The following is a 17,810-nucleotide window of genomic DNA, read 5'->3' as shown; positions in this document are numbered from 1 at the left end:
CCACCATAAAGCAACAAAAGTGGAATTTATATCGGCTTATTACATTGCGCAGAGTGATCACCCTTACAGTGATCATTTCGGTTTACTTGAGCTTCAGAAGCTAATTAATGGAGTAGGTATTGATTGGTGTTGCCTTGCATTCTCCTGACAGTCCTACTTTATGGCATTTCTTTCTTTGTCTTATTTTTTTGCATCCAATCCTTCCCCATAGGTTAAAAAACGTAAAGAGCTCCGGCACTGTAAAGTTTGGGACTGCAACCCTGGGTAGGATAGGATCCTTACAGACGAACCTAAATTGATTCAATAGAAAAGGTCTAACACAGGGCAGCAAAATATGTCAAAATGGCAAAGAGGTAATAAAGACAGTGTGGGATTTACTGTAATGAAGATGACGAAAAGCCACACTTAGTGCATTGTAATGTAATCTAGGTGCTTTGTATTGTAAGTTGTCATGTAATTAAGTAAGGTGATTTCTAATTACTAAAATTGATAATGGTTGGGTGTAATATATATAGGTTTATAAGCATACTTTTGCTTATGTATGCTTTATGGGTCATTTCATGTTAAACCAAATCAGTCAGTCACCTCAGATTTTTATGAAACGTTCAGAAATAATTCTTCCCAAAGATCAAAATTAAAATATATTTTTAGAAAAATTGTCTCTTGTGAGGTTTTGATGTACTGTAATTCATTTTAAAAATTTGCAAAAAAAAAAAAATCGTTTGCGCTAATGTTTTCAATCTTGAATAACTCCAATTCTACAAGTCCCACAAAGTTGTTTACACCTCATTTTAAAGGGTATTCTACGAGCTTCATTTTGATATGTAACTTGACTATCTTTGGTAAAATAATACGAAAATGGAAGAGACCAAAATCTCTTTTCCAAAAAGAGTTGGAGATAATGTTTTTTTAAAATTTGAAAAAAAGAAAAAAAAAGAAAGTATTTTCTCAGTATTGTTACAGACTACGAAACCTAAAAGTTTTAGAATAGGATCTCAGTGGGATCAGGAGTAGTGATAAAATAGGCAGTGCTTGAGGTGGAATGAAAAAAAGAACTGGGATGGTTTCCCCCTTTTAATTCATAGACATACTGTAAGTTATGAAAATATACCGTATGATGTACAGCCTGGTATCTGTCTGAGGACAATAACCCATGTAGAAAGATCACCTTTACTGATCCGCTTTATCGAACAAGAAGAGTGGGAACACCAGCAATAATGTGATTAGATGACGTAGAAAAAGATCATAAGTCTCTCCAAGTAAGCCTTTGGGAAAGGGAAACACAGAACAGAGCTAAATGGAGGAGAGTCATTGGGACGGTCTTGACTTAAGAAGGCTGTTGAACCTGGAAAGAAGAGGAAGATGTAGGCTTACAGTCTGTTTTTTATCTAGACCTACAAACATATTACAGTAGTTTGAATAGCTTGCGTGTAAATAGAGTCACACATGCATTACATACTATGAAGTAACGCTATTTCAAAAGGAACCAGGATGCCATTCTGCCACATCTTCCCCACCTCAAGCCCTGGCTTGTAGGCCTACATCAACATGACTATTTTGTTCCAGTTTCTAATAGTTATAAGGTTTGAAGACCTTTCGAGGTAAACAGTATTGAAAATGTGACTCTCAAACAATGGATGCAGATTGATAAGTCTGTACTAAAAACTATTACAAGAATTTTTAGATTACTTGTTTGAGAGTTTATCAAAACTATTAAGACCTTCATTTATTGCTACTGAACAATCTGCCTATTTGCGACATCTGAAAGAAAATGTGTCTCAAAATGAATGTATTGTAGTTCGTGATTTCGCTGAGAATTATTAATTTATACTTAAAGATGCAAGGATTTCATTGGAATAATGCTCAAGCGACAATGCATATGTTTGTTATATACCATGAGATGGGAAAAGCAAAAAGCTGGTGCACTTAAGCTTGATTGTTATCTCTGATTATATGACTCATGATACTGTTGCTGTTCATTTATTTCATTGCCTCATGATTGACTTCTTAAAACTGAAACTACCTCGAAAACGTGAAAAGCTTCATTACTTTTCAGATGAAGCAGCATCCCTGTACAAAAATAAGTCTGACATCCTTAATCTTTGTCACCATAAGAGAGAATTTAATATTTAGGCTGAGTGATTTTTCTTCTCACTTTCTCACGTGGGAAGAATGCGTGTGATGATATGGGAGGGACAGTAAAATGTTTAGCAGCACTGGCAAGTCTTCCTATGGTCTCTAAGGAACAAATTATAACCCCTCGCCAACTGTATTATTTGGCTTAAGACAGTATCACGAACATTGATTTTTTTTTTTTGTATTCCACTAAGGAGAGACACGAGACAGAGAAAAAGATCCTGAAGAGTAGGTTTCAATCAGCAAACACAATATTGCACAGTTACAGTTCTGTAAATGAGACTAGAGTTTTCGTGAAAAGCTACTAATTTTCAGAGTAATTAAAAGTATAAAATAATCGTAACAGTTGATGATGTGGATATCAATGACATTGTCGGTTTTGTTGCATGCCAATGCTGAAATTAATGGTGAATAGGTTGTGTATTAGGGGTGGAAGGCAATGAAGTAAATACAAGTTTTTTGGAACCACATGGACCTTCTCCGTCCTTCAAATATCCAAATTTCCTGATATATTAGTTCTGCACATAATTGCAGCATTGGCCAAAGTGGATCCTACAACAACAACAGGAAGAATTTATTGGCTAACAGAACCTGAAACTCAAAAAGCAAACAAGAAATTACTTTTAAAATCAACATAGAAGAAATGAGAGGTTTTTTTATAATAGAAGTACATATCACATTGAAGCTCGTGAAATTTACAGATCAGATTCAAGATTGAAAGAGTTACTGGAAAAAGAAGTGTTTTGCAGATTCTAAAAATGAATTACATCAAAACCTAACAAGATACAATTTTTATAAAAGTATGTATTAATTTAAACCTTTGGAGAGAATGATTCCTGAAAGTTTCATTACATTCCAAGGTAGTCAGGTTAAATAATTCTTTCATAAGTTTCGTTGGTTTGGGATGGAATGATCCTTATAGTAGACGTACGTGTTATTTATAATTCAGTCTTTATTTATACTCCTAGATTTGCCTTTATAATTAAACTTAATTTTACATTTATTTTATTGCTGTAATTATTGTAATTTTATTTTACATTATATATCACTACCACTGGGAGTATATCCAATTGCAGTGTTAATACATAGATGCAAAACGAGTACATGTAAATTTATTTTTATTTCGAAAAATTATCTTTACAACCCACGATCAATCATCCTTGTAGTTACTGGCCTTACAAATAAAGTGTGGACGCCCCTCCCCTAAACAAAGTACGTAGTATTGCATATTTTGGAATTACAATTACAATATAATGTAATTTTATCATTCTAGTTTAAATTTATATTTTAATAAGTTTGTTGTTTTGGCTTTCTATCAATGAAGGAAGCACTTCAAAATATACCACATGTAATTATAAACATAAAGCTTTCTTCCAATGCCGTTTGCTTAACAGAATAGAAGAATCCATTATAAATGCAATGATTTTCGCGTCCAGAATCACCAGAAGTATCTCATCCCCAGTTTCAGCCTACAGCAGGACATATAATTTTTAATTCTATAGACACTACGTGACCACGTGACAACTATAAATAGCTTCAGCCAGTCTGATTCCCTGCAACTTGCGAGACCAGCAAGTTCTATTGTTTCATGATATAATTGCAATCGACAGATATGTTCGTGAATATTGTGACTATTTTCATGATCTCGTCACCTGTTATCGACTTATGAAACTATTCATATTCTTGCTAACGAAACCTAAAAGTGTGAGCGATCTGTTATACTATGATCTAGGCCAGGGCTGCACAAGGTTTGCGCTCTCCGAGCCAGCTCACAGCTCATGAGTGGAATGCAGATATTAGCTGCACTCTGTATAAGGGTGGACTGGAAGAAGGGGTGATCTCGTACAAAATGTAGGCCTACACAAAAGGAAGTACTATTACGAGTGTATATGAAATGAATTCCCGTTCAGTGTTTGCAAAACTATCTTGGACTATTATTGATTAATAAAGAAATTTATTTTACAGAAATAATAGAAATTTTATAGCTACTTAAATGTACAATATCAATTTGTTATATTTTTATTTATCAGTACATCAAAACGAGGTTTTATGCTGTTGGCAGCTGAAAGGAACAGTAGCCTACTGATCATAATGAAACATCAGTTACAGATGTTCGATGTCTGCCTTTATTAAAGTTGATTATAGAAAACAGTTGCTCACAAATATAAATGTGTAGTCTTGAATATTATTGCTAATGTTTAGTCTTGTAAAACTCAACCAGGCTAGTAGTATTATTCAAACGATCTTTAGCCCTTAGGTCACATTGAAGATCAATAAGTTCGAGCTGTAAATCGTTAAATGTTATGTTCCGTCTTTTAGATTCCTCCATACTGTACTGTAGCAGTAGGTAAACAACGTGAAACAGTTACTGAGAATAGGCCTACACACTGCACTCCACTAGATAACAGAGTGGTCGTTTCCCCTCTCCTCTACCTATAGCAAGTCTATGTCATTCTGATGTATCTTCCTCTCCATTTCGGCGAGCGGTAAACACCGCTCTCCCACTCCAAAGGAGCGCGCGTGCGCTCGTTGAGCGCTGTTTGTGCAGGTATGATCTAGGTTATTAGGTAGAGCTGCAGCCCACAGCCCTTATGGGCGCACTGCAACTGTCAGTTCCCCTCCTTCACCTCTTCTTCCTATTCAGCTACTAAGCACGCAACTTGGCCCTGCTTGTTTGCACACTCCTCCGTTATAAGGAAGCTGATCGCTGAAAGCTGACGCGACCAATAGTTACCATTTTAATTTATTCTTCACATAGTTGTCGCACCATGTACTGTATTTTCGCGCAAAAAAAAAAATACAGTAGAACCTCTATTATCCGTGGTAATGAAGGGGATGGACTGAATGGTTGATCGAAAAAATCGGATAATCCGTACCATGAAACATTTGTAATTTCCTCCATGGTCTTATATTTAACTTCTTAGGTAGTGGATCAGAAGTTCAATAATTTAAGTCTGGTTGCCAACGACGGGTTTTTAAGGGACAAGGAAACTCTTTGTAATGACTGTCTCAGGGAAGATAGGAATAAAGGAAGTCTCATGTTGTAGATTTACATACTTTTTTACACTTATCCTTGTTTTTTTACTAAATCGCGCAGTTGTAACTCCAATCTCGTATTCTGATGCGAGATGAACCACAGTTTATCTTTCTCAAATCATTCAGTTATTTGCATTTTTTTATACTTAGCACAACACATTTTCTGTTAATACCTGTGGAAGACATTTTATATGAGCAATTCCACGTCTAACTGACTGACATTTACAGTACACTTTGACAGCAAAATGTCTGCCTAAATTGTGTAATGGGTTGAAATTAGACTGTGTCACTGCAGGATTTGATAGATGAAAGTGTACACTTAAGATACATATAAAAATAAACGTCTTTAATAGAAAAAGTATACTATTTATTTACGTCCAAAGTGTGTGTAACTGACTGACATAAATCTCAACTCTCTCTTCGGGTGAACATGGTTCTCCACAGATTTCTCTGAATTGTCATTCCTGACAAAATTTTGCAAAATATAGTTCGGAAAGGAAATTGTAATCTTCAGTTTAAGTTTAAAACGACCTCCAAACCACGATTAGTAATGGAGTTATGGCCGAAAAAGTGATGTGTAACTGACTGACCTCATTCTGCAACTGACTGACATCTCTGAATTTTAAAATAAAGTTGCATTTACGGAACCGTAAATAGTACAAAATAATATGAAACTTGATAAATAGTAAATTAACATAACGATTGATTTAAATTAATATGTTTTCCAGAATACAAAAATTAGTTTGCTTAACCATGCATCTTAAATGACACAAATTAATGTAGATACAAGTATTACATAGGCCTACTTAATAACATATATAGTTCTTTCTCTGTGATTAAATGCTGTATATACCAGCCATATGCATTGGTGTTTAATTTTAGGACTATAAGAGTGTCACAGCAACCTTGACAGCACTCATCACTCTATATGCCCCAAACACGTTCCTAACAATATGGCCCTGACCTCCTTATCGATGACGCAGATCACAGTTTATATTTCCATGCCTATGGCTGATATATTTTATGTTCATAATAATAGATTTGAATTTTGAGTTCTACTTTTCGGTTAAATTTGAACCATTGGAATTAAACATGTAGAAGCACTCCACGGCACTCTTTGACTCACTTATTTAGTCTAACAAGTATGTACTGCAGGAACACTGTTAATATGTAACTTTTTATCTGAACAAACTTTAGTTTCTTTTCACACATGGAACCTGTGGATCTTTCGCACTGATTGTTCACAAGACAGTTGTGCATATTCTATGACATAGGGATCTAACACTTTCACATAATGAACTCCATGAGTTGCCGGAATAGGTGCAAGATGTTCAAATCGTTTTTCGAGATACTTCTTTCCTTCGTCTATCTCAATCTGTGCTACCTCCTGAACAATAATTTGGATGTTTTTATTGCTCACAATGTTACAAAATTCTGTAGCGCTTTGTATCTTCTTCCCCGATTTTGCAGCCAGTCATGCCATCCTTTTTACTTGGCCTCCAATCGCATCCACGGCCCCTTTGGCATGATATGACTGAAAGAAGTTTCATTCTATGTTAAATTCAAGTATGCGAGCAAGCAATGTCACATTGCTCAATGTATACTTCTGTTTAAAATGACTCGCTGCTCCATCTAAAAATATTTTTACCACCTCAATGTTCGGAAGAATCACCAAAATTTCCGAAAACACTTTTCGTAGACAAACATACACTGCATATTTGTCATGTGCTACATAATCTGACACTAATGCAGAGGATTTCTTCTGAACTTCCCTGTCACCTTCATCTTTAAACCAGGAAACAGCAGTAAATATTGAGACCTGCCTGAATCTCATTTTGCTCTTTTCAGGTGTAATTACTGCACACTTAACTCCAGTTCACGTGTAACATCCCCAAGGCCTCCCAAGTAACTAAGTACGCTGTGAGAATGAACAGCATAACAGCTGAGAGAGCGACATGTCACTCACTCACAATGCCGTTGCGGAAAACGAAATCACTTTAGAAAAAAATGTTCTAATACTTTTTTATTGGTCATGTAGTAATAACTCAGAATACCAAAGGAAATTTTAATCTGTCAATTATTGTGCTGTGTGGAAGAGTTTTTGTATGTTTCTTGTGACGGACTAGCCGTAACTTACAATACAAATAATTATAATGATGTTAAGTTATTTAGGATCTTAGGATATTTAAACTAATTTCATATTTACTGCAAGGAAAGACCAAAATATAGTATACAAAAAAGACGGCTCGAAATAAAACAAATTTACATGTCCAAACTGTGACACGAAACATAAGTATCTGTACTTGGTTTTTTATGTGTTTGGAATATGACAAGATCTGCAGCAAGTTATAGACTAAAAGAAAGAGTATTTTAAACATTATCTTACGTAATAAGGCAATTTAAAGTATAAAGAAACATATTTCTTCAACAAAAATAGTCCAACATCAATTTCAAGAAGTTCACCTCAGTATGACATTTTCGTGGAATTGCTCATATACAAGTTACTTACATCATAGAATGGCAATTCGAACAGTAGACAATGCTGTGTAACGATAAAGGCTTGTAATATTGCTCTCTAGTAAAAATTGTAAATTTTTTTACTGAACAACAATGTAATTTTATTATCTCAACAATAGGATTTGCTCTCCACACAGCAACACAGTATTCGTTATTGCACTCCACAGGCGACAATGACAATTTACTTGGATTATTGAGAACAACAATGAACTGTTAATTCTAACTAATGTTCACAAAGCACTATTTACAAATCAGAACTGTCAGTTCTCAGTTCACAGTTCTTCTAGCTCAGTCACTCGAGTTCACAGTATCTCGAACCACAGACCTTCAGAGACAGTCCACTGTACTCGAACTCAGGTCCTCCAACTGCGTTCCACTGCACTCGAACTCAGGGCTTCAAATGCTCACACAGGTGCGGACACACTCAAGTCGGACTCCGGTCTCGAAGCTGGCTTCACTGCTACACAAGACTGGCTGGCTTGCTGTTCACTGACTACAACACTGCAACTCACTAAACTGCTCTCTAGTTCACTTGCGTGTTGTAATTTTATAACCACAGCATAGTTGCGAGAAAGTACGAGTTCTCGATATTTCTACTTCGACTGACATCTGGACGATTCTGTTCAGGAGGGTCCGTCCCCCCTTTCACTCCGCACGTATCAGTTTGCTTCCTTCCCCTCTCGGCAAGCACCAGATGCGCGCGCAACCTCCCCTCGCCGCATCGTAGTACACCGCCCTTCTGCCCTCTCGGCTGCAGACACTCCCCTCGCCGCCACACCTAAGCGACCAACGTTTTGTCTGCTGGGCGCCCTGTCGGACATGCGTTCGAATCCTGACGCAGCTGTCACAATATGTAGAACCTACTAATATGATGTACAAAACAGTACTTCATATAAGTTATTTATTTCTGAAGAAAAAAAGTCCGAGAAATAGACAGTCGGATAATCCGCCAATCGGTTAATAGAGTGACAGATAATCAGGGTTCTACTGTAATACTAATAAAAATGCGACGATTATATGAAGAAATACAGTACAATATTAAGAATACAATTAAAATTAATATTAAATTAACAATTACAATAAAAACACAAAATTAGTAAATATCACTGTTTCATGGGCACAATAAAAAAAACACTCGTGAAAAAAGTATGAACAGATACAATATTGAAATTTTACAAAACACTGGCTATCCCGTGTTGACATAGGCCTATGGCTCTGAAATTTGGACATTAACCAACCAGCAATTAAAATGATCGGAAGCAGCAGAAATGAAATTGCTTCGCCCTTTGGCTGGCTGCATTGTATTTGATCATCAGACAAACAAATAAATATGAACAACATAATTGACAAAATTCAACAGTACAGATCAAACTGGTATAATCATCTACTAAGGATGGAACCAAGCCGTCTCCCGATACAACTTTTCAACTACACACCAACAGGAAAACAAGATGTGGGTCGCTCAAGGAGACAAGGGAGAGACCAATTGTGTTGCTGGAACAGGTCATCAGGCCCAAGCTGTGTAGAATATTATGATGTTGATGAATAAAATCAAAATACTAAAACATTATTTGATTAATAAAGATTGGACAATTTCTTATAGAAGTTAAGAATGAAGAAAGACTTAGTTATTGAAATACAAATTAAACGTAGAATAATTATATAGAGATTAAATTACTGAAGATTGAAGCATTTTATGCTGCAATAACAGAGCTATTTACAAACAGAACAAGTACTGGCACTACATTTAAAGTGACTCCTTTTCTTCAAACTGGTGAATGTGCCAAATGCTTAGTATGTGGACACACTGTTACAGGGAAAAAATATATAACATTGAGCCACATTACAACACCAGGCCTACTCAAACATACACAGATGCTGTTGGAGATGAGTGTATTCAAGTAGTAGAAAATTTAAACCAATCTATTGTCAATGAGGTAAGCTGTTTTAGGAAAGTACAGTGTTGTTCCAAACATTTCCGTACTTATTGAAAAAAAAACACAGACAAGAAAATACAGGAAAATCATAATGATAACATTTCGTTGTGTACATAATATTGTAAAACAAATCTCTAATTTGAAAAGACAAATGGAAATTAAATAATTAAATATTATTGTCAAACATCATAAAAGGAAATGCACAAAGCAAAACATTTTGTTGTGTTGATGATTTAAATATATTATAAAGACAACTATCTAATTTGAATACACATATTGAAATAAAGTGATAAAATATTCTTGTCAATCCCTCTACAACAGGATTCTTAACCTTTTAAAATCTGGTGGTCCACACCTGTGGAGTAACGGTCAGTGGGTCTGGCTGCGAAACCAGATGGCCCGGGTTCGAATCCCAGTCGGGGAAGTTACCTGGTTGAGGTTTTTTTCCAGGGTTTTTCCTCAACCCAATACGAGCGAATGCTGGGTAACTATCGGTGTTGGACCCCGGATTCATTTCACCGGCATTATCATCTTCATATCATTCAGACGCTAAATAATCTGGGATGTTGATATAGCGCCGTAAAATACCCATTAAAATAAAATCTGCTGAAAATTATGGACCTTCTTCCTAGAAAAATGTAAAAAAAAAAAAAAAAAAAGAAAGACGAACATTTTTAGATACGTTTATACTTTCAACATTAAAATAATATAGTGAATATACATGTTAATTTTTTAATGTAACTTCCACGGATCCTCTGAAGAACATCTCTGAACCCCAGGTTAAGAACCACTGCACTAGGAGATTAGTGACTGTGTGGCCGCCACTGAACTCCTTTTGCCTCATAATAAGTGCAACAGCTGCCCATCTAGCCCAGGTTTCCTGCCCGCCTATGATCTAGGGCCACTGAAATCTAAGCTTTGACAGTTTCATGAATTACTAATGGGCAATGCCAGGTGCATGTGGACGAAACAGAAGTATTCAATTCCTAATATTACCATTACTTGGATCATTAACCCTCTTCCATTTGCATACTTCCAGCTACCTTCGGATGGTTACTTTGACAAAGGACAACATGTCCGCCTTTTCGATTATTCTTGAAAGTAAATGTCGCCTAAGCCACGTTTTCAAAGAAGAAAACTATTAAGGAGAGTTTTGTGCGTAATTGTACATATACAGTCGAGCCGTTCTTATTTCCGGCAGCAAATCACACGACAGCTTTTGGTCAGCTGACTCACTGTTTCACTAGCAGTGGTTGTCGTCAAGGTTACGCAGACGACATCTGCTTCCCACTCACGGTGGATGTTACTGTGTTGTCAAGTCTACCCTTGTACTTAACGAAGTTTTAACACATGTCCATTCTTAAACATCGAACGAAAAATTATTTCATACGATAAATAATTACTAATATATGCATACAAATATTGTTATATTATTGTTATTGTTGATTGTGAATTAAATCCTAGTGTCCCAGAACACAGAAGACTTACCATGCAGCGGTATTACTTGGTTTTTCTGACCATTTGAAATAACGATTTTCGTAAATATAGAAACAATATTAGAAATTACTAAAACGGAAAAAGCTGTAAAATATAATAAATAAACATTTTATGTGAATTAATAACAACTAAAGCCACACAACCTGTAAATTAAGTAAAATGTTAGTATTAGAAACTTTGTCATGATAAGCTATTGTTACATAAAAAAATACACGAAGAACCTTGCTTACCGGTATTGTTTCAATTTAGAGGTGCTATGTGTAGATCGCTATAATCATTGCTGGTTCCTGCCGCCACCATAGGAATATCACCAACTTCATCATCATCATCACCATCATTATCATCATCATCATCATCATCATCACTGCTGCTGCTGGAACTGCTATCTTCCTCTCCCAAATTAATGACAACCTCTTCAACTTGTTTCTCCATCACACCTTCTTGCTCCCATGCTTTCTGTTTAAGGTCCCTCGTGTGATTTACAACATCGCGCCAATTTTCTGGAGTCACTTGTGACACTGCTTCTTCGGTCAACTTCACAATTCCTTTAACTTGAGCCCAAATCAGTTCTATTCCATTGTACATACAATGATAAGGTGGCAGACGAACAATGGTATGTCCCGCTTCTCGAGCAAGGAGGTCAACTTTATATATTGGAGACTTAGGTTTATGTATTTTTACCAACTCCAGTAATTCACCTTTTTTTAAATCAGCACTACATGGCACATTATGCCGTAAGAGCCAACTGGTAATGTCTCCTTTTCTATTTGCGCTAGTTGGAGGCTTGTCGACTTGCGTGGAGTGGTAAGGGGCGTTGTCAATAACAATTGTTTGAGAGGGAGAAATGTTAGGCAACAGTTTCTCCTTAAACCATGATATGTAATGGGTAGTGTCCATATCCTCGTGGTAATCACCTGTCTTTTTTGAATGAAATGCACATAATGCTCCTTCGAAGAAACCATTAACAGAACCCGCATGACAAATGATGATATGACCTCCTTTCCCGGTTGATATACACAAAGTTGAGGTTGTAGTGTCGTCGGTCCATATTTTAGAAATGCTGTGATTTGCATTTACCCACGTTTCGTCAGTAAAAATCACGTTTTCAAAGTCCACTGCAATCATTTGTCTCAGGAATCTGCAACGCCATAAAACAATGTCTTGTCGCTCCATTACGAAATTCCGGCCACTGTACTTCTTGTACTTAAAATTCATTTCCCTAAGTAGAGTATTTAAAGAAGTTTTCCCACCCGTAAAGAGACCTGCTTTGTTAAGAGTTTTTATAAGTTTATTCCTTGTTGGAACTTCCCCTTGTCCATAATACTGATAGATATGATTGCATATGGCCTCGTGGTCAAATCTGTCTATGTTTGTGATTGGTTTTTCACGTTTTCTGTTCTTTCCTGGGGTTCTCAGTTTGTTTTCTTCTTTGTCGGACTGTCCGTACTTTTCTGTCATTATTTGAGAAACCGTACACTTGTTCACACCACATGCATTAGCTGTTCTTTGCACCACTTGCGTTAAAGGCAATAAACTACCCTGATTTTGACGTTCATTTTCGAAATAATCTGTAATGCTAAGAATCATTTCTCTGCTTTCCGAATTGATAGTCTTCCGACTCCTCCGTGGCATTATGATGCTCAAAACTCAGCGATAACACCACACTAACAACAATAACACTGCACTACCGACTGATTGAACGACAACCTGCTACTAGAACTGCGTTCGTTCACTATTGACTTGATAGAGATTTAGCAACACCGCTATTGCCTGCCTTCTTCGCGCCAAAACTCGAGAAGGCCTGGCCACGCCGGAAATAAGAACGGCTCAACTGTAGTATTAGTGCTTTTAGCTTTATAAAGCAAGAAGACAAGAACATCAGATTACACTAATGACCTGTCAATCATAGCTTAAAAGTCTACTGCACCAAATATACAGATTTTGTGCTGCATAGACTTCACAAAGCAGTTATGTTTCCTTCACCTCACTATAATTTTAATCATTTCGATTAATTGATTAAAACACATTTGGTCAGTTAATCAGATTTTAAAATTATTCGGTTAGTTGATTAAATCGACAGCTCTGATTAAAACGTGTTTTTGAGGTGGACCTCATATGCATTCAAAATACAAATTAACCATATTTCGAATTAACCATATCACAAAAACACAAAAATCCCTATATACGAGTATCAAACCTGGGGAGTAATCAGCCCTTCTAAATAAGCGCTACTTTGAATTGATTTCTAAATAACGAGTTTTTACTGTAATGACTTTAATAATGTGTCATATGTATTAACATCATAGTTATATTTTTCTCGTAAGTATTCAAGATGCATATATTATATACATTTTCTTTTGCAGGGGAATTTCCGTATACTGACCCTTATACAAATGTAGGGTTGGTAGTGAGTCCAACAATAAACAGTTCATATGGAGAAGGTACAAGCATTAAGTTAATTGTTCACTCCAAGACTGAAGAAAGTCCTGTTACATTTACTTGTGACGGTAAGACATGAACTATATAAGTGATTGTTTAGTTACACTAATATGGTAATTGTAGCTGCTCTGATGGAACAGATTGTCTTAAACTGATGTAAGTACCACTAGCTGTTATTTTAGCATAGTGACTAAAATGCCACAACTTACATTTCTCAAATAACATGATAGCCACATTTGGATATACATACAAATCAACATCTACGCAGAAGCACCTAAATTGCTGCTGTCAACTTGTTCTTTGTTGATTATAAACAAACGATTGCTGCTAGAGGGGAGAGGGCTTCTTTTATCTGATCCTCATTGTGATTTTGTTCTCGTTTGTCTGACAAATTGCATTTTATCTTCCCCTGCTCACATATGTGTATTACCACATCTGCTCTATATCTGCAAGCGAGGACGGATAAAATATATGCACTTTATTACTTGAGTTGATTTCTTTCTCTCTCCCTTTATAGACACATATATACTAGATGTTTTTCAGAGTATAGGACATATTGATTTTATTGTTGCCATTTAAAATTTTTATATGAAACAAATAAGATTTGGCATATAATAATGATCATATTTATGAATTTAGTAGGTGAGGAAAACAGTAGAACTTTTCTGATCTATTCTTCAGACTATCTAATGTTTGACATTACAGAATGAATCGTCATGTGTAATGTTTAAAAACTGCATAGGTTTTGTTTTGTATTTCTACAGAAATCTGCTTGAAGGTAACAAAGAGCTAAGTCCAGAGTTATTATAACATTTCCAACCTTTAAAATCATATATCTTGAATTATTTTATTACAATACAATTGCAATCCTGTTGGGTTATCTTCATTTGAATATGGCACGAAAATTATACTATAACTGCGCATAACTACAAATACCAATATTCCTGTGAATTTGATAAATTATAAGAGTGCCCAATTAGTCACTACAAATGTTAGTACAAAGTCAGTAATTACAGAAACGAAAACTAAAATTAATATAGAATAGATGCAAATCAAATTGTAAATGCTTCTGAGGATAATAAAATGAACAAAATAATCAGTCTGTATATAGTGGTGGGGTATGATTTTGTCGCTGTGATTGGTTTGTTACTGCTTCTGTCTGTGACTATAATTCCAAAATCACATCTGTGAGAAATCACCATCTCAAACCGATACATGCTTCATAGTGATGATGACTGTTGTGAGCTCCAAAATCCAGACAACTGTAGGCCAGAAGATTAACCCTTAAAAGCCTGAATTATTTTTCGTCAAGCTTTTAGTTTATTTCGTTATAGACTGAATGGATGTAATTGAACACAACAATGCTTTTGTTTTCTATTGTTGAAGCGAATATGTGGAATTACAGGGTGTTACCATATGGTAACGCTAGGTCATTATGTTGTCAAATCTTACAGAATAAGTTGTTGCCTTATAGTAACATCTTTCAAGCAATTTATTGAACTTAACTGAACTTTACCATACAAATAATATATTCATCACTCATTCAGTGTTCTGCCCAAGGTCAGATCTTTCACTGCAAACCCAGCATTCTCCAATGTTTCCTATCTTCTGCCTACCTGTTTGTCTTCTTATATGATCCATATATCTTCATGTCGTCTATCATCTGATATCTTCTTCTGTTCCGAACTCTTCACCATTCACTCCCGTTCACCATTCCTTCCAGTGCATCCTTCCGTAGGCAGTATCTTGTCAACCAGTGACCCAAATAATTCCTTTTCCTCTTCCTAATCTGTTTCAGCATCATTCTTTCTTCAGTCACTCTTTCCAACACGGCTTCATTTCTTATTGTCTGTCCACTTAACACGTTGCATTCTTCTCCTTATTCACATTTCAAATGCATCTTTTCGTTTCTCTTCACTTCATCATATTGTCCACGTTTCTGCCTCACACAATACCATACTCCATACAAATAATACAAAAATAAGAAAATTACTTTCACAATACCTGAACAAAGAATTATTGTCACAATATACTTGTAAGAACAAAACGCATTTTTGTAACATAACGTTTTACATTAATTTTTTGTGCGATTTTCACATCTTTCGGTAGTAAGGTAAAACTTTTCTTATATGACAAAAAAACATGGGCTGCAGAGACCTACATCTAACTTTGAGAAAACTGTATGCCAGAAGAGCATTCTCACTGGCACATCGCTGTCTTTTGTCTCTGGGTATCGGAATCACTAATGTTCTATTCCATCGTATCTTATATAATTAGATGTTCTGCGAGTGACGTCCAGAAAGTAAGTTTACCCGGAACTATTTACAGAAAGAAAACACAATTTCATGAAAAGATTTATTGGAACAGATACAGCAATTGTTGAACTATTTTTCAACATATTTCCCACTGGAACTGAGACATTTGTCACACCGTGGGATCAACTTTTGTCCCTCGTAGAAGTCTCCCGCCTGGAATCGGAACCAGTGTGTGACAGCCGTTTGCACCTCTCTGTTGATACCACGGTATCAAAAAGTCTCAATTCAGGTGGAAATATGTTGAAAAAATAGCTCAACAACTCCTGTATCTGTTCGAATAAATCTTTCCATAAAATTATATTTTATTTCTGCAAACGGCCCCAGGGAAACTTACTTTTTGGACACGTCTCGTAGCTCCAGTATCGCTGTATTTGGAAGTAGATGGTCACCCCTAGCCTTTCGGGGTGCTCCCGACTTCTTCAAATTCCCATTTGAATTCTAATTCATTCAATGGTGAGCCAGATCTTCTACCTGGCTGCCAAGCATTTTGTATAGCTATATCTAACTACCACGTGAAAATGGGCTAAAACAGTTTTTACATAGATAAAGCGAATTTTTATAAAGAAAACAAAATTTGTTACATCTCTGTCTTTAAAAGTCACTCTCAGGAGAAATCGATTGAACTGTTATAACATACTGTTTTATCCACTTATGTTTCCCTAATGGCACCATTTCCACACATTGCAATGTTGACGGTATCATTCTCTTTCTATCACAGATGACTCTTCAACTTCCTCTTCTTCAATGAAAGGAATATCATCTGGTCCACCTACTCTGTCGCTATTAACAAAAATAACCCCAGCTTCAGTACTCAGTTTCCTTCCACTTAGGTTGTCGAACATGCCACCCTCTACATCTGCAGAGTTCTCATCAGATACAAAGTTGGGCTTTGGTGGGTGTATGTAGACTGCTCTAATTTTTGGTTTTCTAGTTCCCAAAGTATCTCATACACTTCCACGCACCTGTTTGTAACATTCATTTTGTTACTTGTACTTTCCTGTAACTCCTCCAGCTTACTGTTAGTAGCAAGAGAGCACGAAGAATGAGTGACAACATATTAGCCTAGCGTTACCATATGGTAACGTAAGAAACAATGTATTATATCCACAACAATGTTACGGATTGTAAACTTGTGCTTGATGTACACGAATACTCAATCAACAATAAGTAAAATACCACAACAAACATTACAACCGAGTTAATCAAAGTAACAAAAAAAATTATCTTACTTCTTGTTGCTCTCCAAAATTGCTGCTGAGAAAGCAACATCTAAATCGGGCAGCTGCTCTTGCCCAACTGGTATAATAAAATTGTGATTTCATAATGTAATAAGAAAGAACCAATCATGTAGCTTGGATTCACAAAGAAAAATTCCAGTTTTATTAATTAAGGAGGGGTATGAAGCAAGTTATATTACTTTCTGCACTGCGTTACCATATGGTAATGCTAGGTTAAAATGGGTTAACTTGGACAACATATCTGGGATCTTATTAATGATCATCCATTCTGGAGGTTAACGTCAGCAACTCTTTGATACTGAAGCTACAATGCACTTGCTATGTTCTTCTACAAATGACTCGCCTTCATAATCATTCTTGGGTGAATATACGTGCTCACACATTGCGATAACACAGTCCAATTGTGTTTTGGTTTTAGTATACTCGCCACACTAATCACTTTCGTTGATATAAGATAGGGCACTGGTAGGCCTATATTATTTCAAGTTGCAAAAGAGTGATAAACATAAACATCTGTAGGCTCATGATGGGAAACATTGAAATGTTTTGATTAAATTGAGCACTAATTTGTAGTCCATATTGCTAAAGGCGATTACTTGAGAAGAATTTAACAATTTAAACCTCATTAGTAATTATATGAAATATTCAATGGAATGTGTGAAAGAGAAGATTGAACACATCACTGGCCCCAGTTA

General features: G+C 36.0%; 1 protein-coding gene across 12 annotated transcripts in view; it reads left to right on the top strand.

Moving 5' to 3' along the window:
- The window catches only part of Pi3K68D (phosphatidylinositol-4-phosphate 3-kinase catalytic subunit Pi3K68D), a 987,208-nt gene that overhangs the window by 202,057 nt on the left and 767,341 nt on the right, over window positions 1–17,810 (top strand). For 11 of the 12 annotated variants that reach the window (XR_011333110.1, XM_069831124.1, XM_069831122.1 and 8 more), the window contains one exon: window positions 13,487–13,630. The exons of the other annotated variant lie outside the window; for it this stretch is intronic. Coding sequence is in view for 10 of the 11 variants with exons in the window: in XM_069831124.1 (XP_069687225.1) it covers window positions 13,487–13,630 (144 nt within the window). In the remaining variant the exon portion in view is untranslated. The remainder of the gene's footprint in view (window positions 1–13,486; window positions 13,631–17,810) is intronic. 12 annotated transcript variants of the gene reach the window in all.

This window comes from Periplaneta americana, chromosome 7 (genome assembly GCF_040183065.1).
Source record: "Periplaneta americana isolate PAMFEO1 chromosome 7, P.americana_PAMFEO1_priV1, whole genome shotgun sequence".
Classification (NCBI taxonomy): domain Eukaryota; kingdom Metazoa; phylum Arthropoda; class Insecta; order Blattodea; family Blattidae; genus Periplaneta; species Periplaneta americana.
Note: the sequence above shows the minus strand (reverse complement) of the source record. Positions and strands in the feature narration are given on the sequence as shown.